Here is an 11,703-nt window from a genome sequence, read left to right as displayed (position 1 = left end):
GGGCTGTATCGGTCGACTGGCCGAGGCGTGGGCGGCAGGGGCAACAGAAGTATAAGGGACCGAGGTGTGCTGGCCATGCGAATGGAACGACCCTTGAGTGTGGGTTGTCTCGGAGGGCTTCCATGTAGGATCGTACGCACTCCAAGCCGAACTCGATGTCCTCGAGGAAGTGCAGGACAAGGCACAGGTGGTGGCCGAGGCATGCAAACAGCGAATGACTCGGCGCTTTAATTCCAATTTAAAGCCAAGAACTTTTCACGAGGGCGACCTTGTGTGGCGTGCAACGGGGGCAGCCAGGCGTAACTCTTCTGAAGGAAAGCTCTCTGCCAATTGGGATGGACCATTCCGGATACGACATGCACTCCACAATGGGGCATACAAGCTAGAAGAGCTGTCCGGCAAGGTTATTCCAAGAACCTGGAATTCTACCCACCTAAAGACATACTACAGTTAAATTTGAATTTGTAATACTTGAACTATGTAATTGTATCGCGGTGCACTCTTTTCCTTGACTGATCTTTTTCCCTCTTGTAAAAATGTGAAAAGAGGTTTTCGATTAGCAAGGTTTTTAACGAGGCATCTTCTTATCAATGAAAATACATTTCCCACTTAATTATCTCCACTTATTTCTTCAAGTCTTCCCTCCCGAGAAGTCTCTCGGCCAAGGATGTGGCTTAAATTTAATTACAAGTCTTCCCTCCCGAGAAGTCTCTCGGCCAAGGACGTGGCTTAAACAATTACAAGTCTTCCCTCCCGAGAAGTCTCTCGGCCAAGGATGTGGCTTAAATTTAATTACAAGTCTTCCCTCCCGAGAAGTCTCTCGGCCAAGGACGTGGCTTAAACAATTACAAGTCTTCCCTCCCGAGAAGTCTCTCGGCCAAGGACGTGGCTTAAACAATTACAAGTCTTCCCTCCCGAGAAGTCTCTCGGCCAAGGATGTGGCTTAAATTTAATTACAAGTCTTCCCTCCCGAGAAGTCTCTCGGCCAAGGATGTGGCTTAAATTTAATTACAAGTCTTCCCTCCCGAGAAGTCTCTCGGCCAAGGACGTGGCTTAAACAATTACAAGTCTTCCCTCCCGAGAAGTCTCTCGGCCAAGGACGTGGCTTAAACAATTACAAGTCTTCCCCCCCGAGAAGTCTCTCGGCCAAGGATGTGGCTTAAATTTAATTACAAGTCTTCCCTCCCGAGAAGTCTCTCGGCCAAGGACGTGGCTTAAACAATTACAAATCTTCCCTCCCGAGAAGTCTCTCGGCCAAGGATGTGGCTTAAATTTAATTACAAGTCTTCCCTCCCGAGAAGTCTCTCGGCCAAGGACGTGGCTTAAATAAATAATTACGTCTTCCTTCGCGAGAAGTCTCTCGGTTACGGATTTAACTTAGAATTACCCAAAAATTGCGAGAATTTAAATTTCATTCAAAAGGCCCTAATCGGCCTGGAAGTACATGCAAGGGGGGGGCGCTATCGGCCCAGCATTACAAAATAAAAATTTCAAGACACGACCTCAGGCTCTCCCTGGTTCGCATCATCCTCGGCAGCAGGCTCCTCGTAGGCCGTTTCCTCCTCATTCGGCCTGGCAGGCCGCTCTGGGGCCTCAGCATCGGCCTCTTGGTCCGGCGGAATCGAGCTTAAGTCCACCAACTTCCCCTGAAAGAAGTCCTTCGTCATATCCAGTTGAAAGTCAGGGGGGAAGTCACCAAAGTAGCTAGCTTGCCGAGCAGCTTGGGCAAAGCCAGCCTCATGCTGGGACAGGAGCTTGTCGCGAGCCTTTTCCTTGAAGGAACCAAAAGATATTTTCTCGGCCTCCAGTTCCTTCTCGAGCAGGGTAGCCTTCTCAGTTTCATTCTTCAAAGACGTCTCCAAGCGCTGGACCTTTAAGGTGAGATCGTCAACCATACGCCCCCGGCGGTCAAGCTCGGCCTGGAACTTGCCGTTAGACGTCTGAGCATCGGTCAACACCATCAGCGTCTCTCGCAGCGACTTCTCCTGCTCAGCTAGTTGACGGCGAAGCCAATCAGCCTCCCCATTCGGTTCCATGACGATGCTTTGAGCCAAAGCCACAGCCCGAACTTGGAACTCACAGAAGAAGTTCCACTTCTGCGCCGAACTCATCCGGCCCAAAACTGCCTGCCCAGCCTCAGAAGTCAAGTCTTGGCTTAGGAAATCCTGCGCGTTCACATTACTGGCCAAGAAGTTTGGCCCAACCAAGCCCTCCGGGGCATTGGGATTGGCTAGCCGCTGCTGCTTGGCTTGGCGGCTCTCCTCCACAGCCCTCCCTTCAGTAGGTTTTCTTTTTTCGGGCTGCCGAGAGGAACCCTTGCCCCCTTTCTTGGGATTGGTGGGTTGCCCCGCTCCGCCCTGTCGTGGAGCCGGTTGATTCCCACCTGCACGCGTCTCGGTCGGGGTCTTGTTTCCTGTGACCCCTGCCACTCGGCTCCCGATCAAATTGCGGATGTTCAAGTCATGGTCAAAGTTCGCCATAATACCTGCACATCATTAGTCAAAATCAATGGTAACGCAGGAATTTCAACAAACAAGAGTTACTATACCGATTAGTTCCTCGGTGACGTTGGCCGATTCGAATAATCGGACCAGGGGACGACACGGTAATGGCCGCGGCAATTTCTCCAAAATATCCAAGCTCTGCCTTTCCTCCGGCGACATTCGGGATTTCGATACGGTATCGTACTTTCTCGGCCTTCGGGTCCAATACAGGGGAAAGACCGAGTTCCCCTCATCATCAAAAAAGTATTTATTCCCCGTCTCGGGTCGAATCATCACCTTCATAAAACCCACTTTAAATTTTTTGTAAGAAGTGGTGAATGGCTGAAGCAAGCAATCACTGTGTCGAATCAATGACAACCACTTCGCCTTCTTCGTCGGCCGAGAGGAGTAGTAATATAAAAATAAATGTGGAGTAGGTTGGAGGCCAAGAGCTAAGCACAACCGTCTAAATCCTTGCATTGCTGCCCAGGTGTTGGGATGGAGCTGAGTCGGCGCCACGTTCAGAAGACGAAGTATACCCGAGAAATAATTATCAAAGGGGAGGGATATCTTCAAATCCTGAAACATATAGTCATACACATAAAAGAACGGGTATTTGGACGACCCCTGGTCTAGATAAACAAAATCCGGATTAGGAACCCCATCACCTCGGCATGGCTGGAAAAAGATAGCAGACGGCTCCTCGTCTTCGGGAAAGTTTAAAAATTTCATTGCCGATACGAAGTCAACAAGTGATTTCTTGGTCGTATACCGGGAGTACACACTACCAACTTCCCCGTGTACCCATGAAAATCCAGGAGTCGATACGGGAGGAAAGCTTCTTGATGAACCCCCACCCCCACTTGGACGGTCATCAGAACCTATAGCCGAGGCGGAACGACTTCCACTACCGCTCTGGGCCTGCTCAGATCCAGAAAAGGACTCGGTGCGATCTCCATTAGAGGCCGAAGCTGAGGCAGCGTCCCGGACCGGAGATACTCTTCGTCTCGATTCCCCTTCGTCACCGGAGGAGTCGATATGAGCAATATTTAAATTTGCCATTACGTACCTGAATGCTAAACTTCACAGATCTTCCTTCGACGAACACTCGAATGCTAATTTACTAATTCGGATCCGGAGATAATGATTGTGCGCGTATGTGGAGCCCCCTCTTCATGCCTATTTATAGACCCTGCATGTTACACATTCAAACGTCGCAGCCTTGGGAAACCGTTGGATCAATTTAATCCAACGATCCTCAATACGCAACCCCTCGTATGCTCCACCTAAGCCCAACTGACACAACCTTTGGCGTTCCACACTTGATGCGAACCCTAGCATGCGCCATTCCATGCATAATGATGGCAACCCTTGACATCCCATCAGCAGTTGTAACCCCTCACGCGTAATTAATGTCTGTCAGTTATGCACCAGAGAAATTAATGCTTGCCAGCTACGCATCAGAGAGACACTTTAATCATAACCCCTCACATTCCTGAATCTTTCATCGTATCCCAATCGGAACAATTAACCCTTTGCGTCGCTTCCCTCCTCAAGGTTGGGGGGCTTGTGTACCGGAAGGTCCCTATCGGTCACGTTGACCAACACGTGCCGTTCTGTCAGACACCTACGCCATGATGTCGGAAACATCGGTCCAGCCAACGTCCGAGACGAATGTTACTAACGGCTCGGCATAAGACCGAGCCGGAGAGTCCCCCGTAGGGCAAGATAGTCAGACAATTGTTGATCAACCCAATTAATAATAGCGCCCCATCCCTTTACCTATCGGATCGGCGAAATACCGTACCGATAGGTGAAGGACGGCTATTAATTATGGTTAGCAGGTAAGCGCATGGTTAAGTCAGTAAGTAAGTAATTAACATCGTATTACCTAATTTAGTAAACACCTGAAAAGGCCCACAATGCTCAGGCCCACGTCAGGCACTATAAATAGGTCACACATAACGAGGTATGTCACTGTTCATTTTTACCCTAGATATTCGTGCATATACTGACTTGAGCGTCGGAGTACCCTTTGCAGGTACCTCCCCCATCCCTTGGAGATATCGTTGGAGCTCTTATTCGGTCCCCTTTCACCCAGAAGAAAAGGAGTGTGCCCTCAGACAGGTACAGTTGTGTATTTTATTTTTTAATAGTTTAAATATGTTTTTAGTGGTAAATTTGTTTTTAGTTTTTAAATTTTAAAATTATTATTTTTAGTTTATATAATTTTTAAAAAAAATTATTTTAGTTTTTATATTTAAATTTGTTAAGAATTTTATTAAATATTATTATAAAATCTACTTATTCGTGTTTCTGTTAGTAAAAATATCATGTTAAATCTGGTCGATATTGCATAATCGTCTTAATTAGTCATTTTTAAATATATTATTAGTGATTTAAGAGACTAAAATAAATTTTTTAAAAATTACAGGGACTAAAAATAATTACTTTAAATTTAAGAGATCAAAAATATATTTATCTTAAATTTGAAGGACTAAAAACATATTTAAGTCTTTTCTAATTAATATGAATTATATCTATGTTCTTTTAGTCGTTAAATTAATTTTAAAAATTGACAAACTAAAATACCATTTCACTTGAGTAATTGTTATTATTAATAATAAATGGAATTGAAATCTTTTATATCTTTATATTTATTTAAAGGTCTTTATAAATTATTGTTGTTTATTTAATCTTTAAATTTCAAAATTTTGAATTTGTAAAAATAATTAATTTTTATTATTTTAAAATTTAAAAGTAAAACAATCCAAAAATAATCCACACAAAAATAAAGAATCATTTTTATATATAGGTATAGATTAATAATTAGTAACAGAGTGGGCTTATCATTTAAAATATTTAATATAATATCACACATAATGAATTGGAAATTAAAATTAATTATTTAATATTTTCAAATTTTATATTGTTAACTAATGTCTCATTTTTAATATTTTAAATGTTGAATGATCTTACAAATAAAATAAATTATGTTGGAAGAAAAATATTTATCTTATGCAATGCTCATTATTCTTGATTAATCACTACTTTTAATAATAAATAATTCGTATCAATGACATAATTATTTTAAAAATAATAATATCTCATTTAACTATAAAATAATAACTAATTAGATTAAAACAATATTATTTTTTAGGTGTATTTTCTTTAAGATATAGTCATATTATATTGATTCATCACAATAGCTAAAAAACTTAAGACTTTTTTTCATCACATCAAATTTTAGTTCATTTATTTATATAAATATGAATAACTTCTTGTTACTGGGATCACAATAGATTTCTATCAATTATTATATTATTTTTGTAACATTAAAATCATATATTGTTTGCCTTTTTAAATATTAAATATATTGACATGTATAAAATGTTAAGCCTCAAAATTTATTAAAAATCCTTATTTTTTCATTCAATTTAATTTATTATCTTTTACAAAATTCAATTTAATCTTTTATGCTTTTAAAATGATTGTTTCTGTCATGTTTAGGTGACTGTCATTAAGTTTTGAAATGGAAAATGTTGATGTGGCATTAACGTGACAAAGTAAATGAAATGACATAGTTTTTAATAACTTGAAAATTGAAAAATCAACGGTGAAATTGTGGGATATCACTTACTTTAAGACTAATAAAAAAACATAAGAAAAAAAATGAAGAATTCTTTCACAAGTTGCACTTTGATCCGACAACACAACCCCATAACAATTGAGCTCAACACATCCTTTGGGGGTTTAACCAGTTGATATGAAAACTTTAAGGATTATGGCAAGGCAATTCCTTGCGTGCCCTTTCGGAATAGAGGGTTTGGGTGCCCTCTGTACGGACAGCCAATCAGGTAATGACACGTGGTCACTTACTCCATGTCATCGAGGCTGTTGAAACTTTAACCAGAAATTGGGTAATTGGATCTGATCCGCCCCTGCACCATGATCCAACAAACCAACCCGAATAGAGGGTCCCCTCTTTTGTCCAATTTGTAAATGCATGGCACCTCATTTTGTTTGCATTGAAACGTGGCTCCATCTACTTGTCTTTAATCGAAGCTTGTTTCCTTTCGGGTTTCGTTGGGTCCATCTTCTTCTCTTAAGCCAAGGTTTTTTCCCTTCCCATCCTCGTGTTTCGTTGGATCAGGTGTTGTATCTGCGTTTCCATGTTTTCCTTTCGTGTTTCGTTGGATCCTGTCTTGTATGTCCATTTCCATCTTCTTCTCCTCATGCATGTTGTTCTCTATTGTGTGTTTTTCCTTGTGTTTGTTTCCATTTGAAAACCTTGCAGGTTGTTGTTGTCATGAAAGGTTGTGTCGATTTCCATTTGAAATCAATTTGAGTTCAAAAAAATCACAGCTGATTTTCCAGTTTTGTGTGTGGTTCCAGAGGATACGCACCCGTAATCTGAAGTGAACAGTTAGTGGTAAGTTAGATTTTGCTGGATTAAGTCGTAATAAGTTTGCAGTTGTGGTCGGATTGTATTTAATTCGCTAGTCATCTACTGTTGGTTTGACGAATGACAACGATTGTCTAATAATTAAATGTGGTAAGTTATATTTTGGCATATTATAGCCTTGTTTAGCTTCTGTTACTACTTGTAACCTTCATGCAGTGTAGGATTGTTAGTATTGAATGTTCATAAATTTAAGTTTGAAAAAAAAAACCGAGTTGAACTAAATAGTTTGTGTTGCATTGAATTTGGACTATTATTCACTGTGTTTGGGATAATGTGTATTTTGGTGAAATATATGAATGAAATGTTTGATAATTTTTAGTTTGAAAAAGTACGTTGATTTATATGAATGTTATTTTAGTTTTTGTTGTAGTTTTTCGGGTAATAAATTTGTTATAGTTTATAGTTGTAAAATATGTGATCAGATATGGATAATTTATATAATATAAGTGTTAGTGAAACAAATATGTTACGTGAATAATGTTTAATTTTTTTCCATTAGTTGATTAAGTAATTTTGTAATGCAGATGTCTAACCTTAATGACGAAGGGTTTGTTAATTTAGATGATGAGAAGGAAATGAATGTTTCTAATAACAATGCATCAGATGAAGAAAGTAGTGGAAGTGATGTCGGTTTTGGTAATGAGGAAGATGATGCGAATATTGATATTAATCATAATGAATACAAAAGTTTTATGGATTTGACTGTAGACGACATATTGGGTTTGGAATTTGGTAGTGAACATGATGCATATAAATTTTACTTTGCATATGGTAAATTTCATGGTTTTGGGATTAGGAAGGATGACATTGGTCATGATGCAAATGGCAAAATAGTAATGCGTCAATTTTTATGCAATAAAGGGGGCTTAAGAGACAAAAAACATCTTATGAGAGATGATAAAAAAAAGGGGCATAGGCCTCTTAGTCGTACTAATTGTAAAGCCAAACTTCGTGTACGGCTTGATCCAAAGACAAGTAAATGGAAAGTTGTGTCATTTGAGGAAGGTCACAACCATGAGATGTGCCACTCAAATTATGTGCCATTCATTAGGACTTATCGCAGATTGTCAAGTAGTGATAAGGGTCAAGTTAATTGTTTGCATGAACATGGGGTTAGAGCATGCCATATAATGGGATACATGATGGACCAAAAGGGAGGTCATTTAGGCATTAGGTTTAATAAGAAAGACCTTTTTAACCATATTGAGCGATATAGACATTCTAAAATACAAGATGGGGATGTTTTGGCTGCCTTAAGTTATCTTCAAGGCAAGGCTGATAATGATCCAATGTTTTATGCTAAATATATGTTAGGAGACAATGGAAAAATGGAACATTTGTTTTGGGTTGATGGTACTAGTAGGTGTGACTATCAATGTTTTGGCGATGTTGTTGCATTTGATAGTACCTATAAGAAGAACAAATACAACAAGCCTTTGGTAATATTTTCTGGAAAAAATCATCATGGGCAAACTGTAATTTTTGGGGCTAGTTTGATTTCTGATGAAACCACCGATACTTATAAGTGGGTGTTAGAAGCTTTTTTGGAAGTTATGTCTCTTCAGCAGCCTAAAGGGGTAGTGACAGATGGTGATGAGGCTATGAGGGAGGCAATTAGGCAAGTATTTCCTATGGCAACACATAGACTTTGTGCATGGCATCTACAAAAGAATGCTTGTCAGAATGTGAAGAATTGCAAATTTTTAGCTGATTTTAAAAAGGCAATGTATGGTAAGTTTACCCCTGAAAAGTTTGAAACATTTTGGAAGTAAATGGTTAGCAAAAACCAGCTTGAAGGCAACAACTGGATTTTGCAAACGTATGAAAAAAGGTGTATGTGGGCAAATGCTTATCTACGAGATAAATTTTTTGCTGGTATTAAAACGACGTCTTTGTGTGAAGGAGTAAATAATTGTATTAAAACTTATGTGAGGAGGAAAAACAACATGGTTGAGTTGTTGCATAATTTTGAACAATCTCTAAGAGATTACAGGTACAATGAATTGATTGCTGACTTTAATTCATTTTATACCGAACCTGTTTTGACAACTTCGCTTCCAAAAATTGAGAAACAGGCTGCAAATTTATACACACAACATGTTTTCAAGTTGGTAAAAACTGAGATACTTGATGCTGGGGCATTGAATGTAGTTGAGAGGATTGAAAATGGTAACAAGGTAGTATTTAAGGTGGAGAAATACTCTGAACAACATCGTATACATGAAGTTATGTTTGATAGTGAAGAATGTAAATTTTTTTGTGATTGTATGTTATTTGAATCTTGTGGAATTCCTTGTGGCCATATTATATTCTCAATGCGGCTAGATCATATGACCTTGTTTCCTACAACATTAATATGCAAGCGTTGGATGAAGGATGCGAAGAGTTCAATTATTTTGTCATATGATGCAGGGAATAATGATAGTGAGATGAGTAATGTGGCACGTCTTAGTGTTTTGGCTTCATCTTGTAATAGACTTTGTGTAATGGCAACCAAAAAACATGAAACTTTCAATTTCATTAGGGAAGAGATTTTGAAGTTACTTGGAAAAATAGAAAAGAATAGTGTTATTGGATTGAATAATGAAACATGTGATCCTAATGTTGTGAAGACTAAAGGAGCCCCACAGAAAAAGAAGTTGACGAAGAAAAGGAAATGCTCAAATTGTCATAAATGTGGGCATATAAAATTTAAATGTCCTTTGCTTGATTGTATAGAAGATAATTTGATGAGTGTTGAGGAATGGTTTGATTCAGGGGATGATGGGGTGCAAGACAATGTAATTTTTATAATTCAATATTTGCGTAAATTATTTGTAGTTGAATAATTTTTTTTATATAATTATTTTTAATACATGTTAATTGCAGGTGCAAGAAGACATTCCTCATAATGACTTTGACATGAATGATAGTACAGATGCAGAACAAAGTTTCCAAAATTATGTAATAACAAACATGATGTGTCTATGGGTTTGGTTTAAGTTTTAGTTGATATTTTTTGAAGTAGAGATTTTGACTTTATTTTAATTAAATGATTTACAGATACGTAGAAGACAAATTAGAGTTGGTGGAGGTGATAAGGGTGAGCAACAAAGATCCTGAAAAATGGAGATGGTAAAGGATATTGTCCCGATGGTTGTGTCTGTTACAATTAATAATTAGAAAAAATTATATTTTGGTATGAAAAGTATTGTTATTTATGATTTTATTTATTTTGTTTATTTTTGAAATGTGATGAGACAGGGAATTGGCGTTGGGAAGTGGCTGGTAAAGTGTGCAATGGATGAAAAGTAAAAAAAAGTAAGTACTATGTTAGGGTTATTTTTTTTAAAGTAAGTTTTATTTGTTTGTGTTGGGGAAAAATATAATGAATACAAAAAAAAATAATTTGAATGACATTTGTGATTGAAGGAAAAGGCAAGTGGGAATATTGGTACAACTTCTATGGATGGTTTTAATGAAGTTCGAGTAACGGCAACTGGTCTTCCTTTCAGTTCTAGTCATGTAGGTGGTAGGCATGATTTGGTTTTACGTGTGATGCATAGGGATTGTGGTCCTAGTCATATGGGTGAAGGCCCCCAGTTAGATTTGAAAATATGTTGTACTGAAATTATGTGTGTGGAAGATTGTTTAGTTGTATGAAATTAACATTATTTTAGTAAATATTATGAAATATTTTATTGGAAACATTCATGTGAATGTGAACAGTTCTATGAATTACAAACACTGATTAATTGTTAATATTATTAGCAAAATTACTTTGTTAACTAAAAATAGAAGTAAATGACATATTTAATGTATAAAATTTATTTTTGTAATTTTATAGTTAAAAATGTTGAAGCGAATAAGATGATGACTAGGGCTAAATTTAAAGTAAGTTACAAGTGGATAGAATAAAAAAAAAATATTTGTTAACATAATTCTTATACTTTTATAGTAGATGCATAATTTTGAAGATAAATATTTTTGTAACATTAGAAAATTTTATTAAGACTAAAAATGATATTGGAATGTCAAGTTATTAAATTACACTAAAATGATAAATTTAAATGTTTTAACTATATTTGTATGATAACAATGTATAGAAAATATATATGGTTTGAAATTTTGTTAGACAAAAAATATATATATAACATGATAATAAATAACGTAACCGTTAAACTAAATTAATGTAAATTTAGTATAGGTTAAAATATAAATGACAAAGGAAATACGAATAAAAATGGTATGTTACTGGGAAAATTTTATAATAACAAATTTTAGTGAAAAAAATTGTATTTTAAAATAAGTAATATAAAATATAAATGAAGATAATAAATAAGGTACTTTGGAAAGTAAATTTTTGTTTGTAGCAATTCTTCAAAATATAAATGCCAGAAGTAATAGAAATAAAAAAAAAATTGTTACTATCATTAAATTTTAATTATAAATTTGAATGGAAAAAAGTATTTTATGATATTCAGTGTAAAAATAAAAATAAGTTATCACATAGTATAATAAAAAAAATTAATTAATTTTTTAATAATTAGACATGTTTACGTAAAAGGTTAGAATTTGACCATTTCAACACTCCCCCACCCCCGACTGGATCATCTTCCCTAAATCCAAGATGATGCTTTCAATTATGAAGTTAACTTATGTTTGAATTGCAATTGTTTGTCAAACAAGTCAAAATAGTATGTTTGTGGGATATTTTTATAATTACAAATTTCAGTAAAAAAAATAATATTTTAAAATAAATAATAATATATATAT

The 11,703-nt window shown here is 36.7% G+C and overlaps 2 protein-coding genes and 1 long non-coding RNA gene across 3 annotated transcripts; all 3 read left to right on the top strand.

The window, feature by feature from the left end:
- Positions 1–7,472: 7,472 nt before the first annotated feature.
- LOC145958122 (protein FAR1-RELATED SEQUENCE 5-like) lies at positions 7,473–8,720 on the top strand. Its single transcript, XM_083074598.1, has one exon. It carries the CDS (start codon positions 7,473–7,475, stop codon positions 8,718–8,720), a length of 1,248 nt encoding a protein of 415 aa, XP_082930724.1.
- On the top strand, positions 8,721–9,998 carry LOC145958121 (protein FAR1-RELATED SEQUENCE 5-like). Its single transcript, XM_083074597.1, has 3 exons — positions 8,721–9,728; positions 9,817–9,877; positions 9,991–9,998. Exons 1-3 carry the CDS (start codon positions 8,721–8,723, stop codon positions 9,996–9,998), a joined length of 1,077 nt encoding a protein of 358 aa, XP_082930723.1.
- LOC145957772 (uncharacterized) lies at positions 9,997–11,396 on the top strand. Its single transcript, XR_014433771.1, has 3 exons — positions 9,997–10,062; positions 10,192–10,248; positions 10,360–11,396. It is a non-coding gene; the product is annotated as an uncharacterized LOC145957772 (long non-coding RNA).
- Positions 11,397–11,703: the final 307 nt, after the last annotated feature.

The sequence above is a fragment of the Cajanus cajan genome, chromosome 5 (genome assembly GCF_000230855.2).
Source record: "Cajanus cajan strain Asha chromosome 5, NIPB_CcT2T_4, whole genome shotgun sequence".
Classification (NCBI taxonomy): Eukaryota; Viridiplantae; Streptophyta; class Magnoliopsida; order Fabales; family Fabaceae; genus Cajanus; species Cajanus cajan.
The sequence above is the reverse complement of the archived record's forward strand: the minus strand, read 5'-3'. Positions and strand labels throughout refer to the sequence as shown.

Coding starts and splice junctions, on each gene's coding strand:
- LOC145958122 (XM_083074598.1), top strand. CDS start 7,473: ATGTCTAACCTTAATGACGAAGGGTTTGTTAATTTAGATGATGAGAAG.
- LOC145958121 (XM_083074597.1), top strand. CDS start 8,721: ATGGTTAGCAAAAACCAGCTTGAAGGCAACAACTGGATTTTGCAAACG. Junction 9,729..9,816: donor ATGATGGGGTGCAAGACAAT/GTAATTTTTATA, acceptor TGTTAATTGCAG/GTGCAAGAAGACATTCCTCA.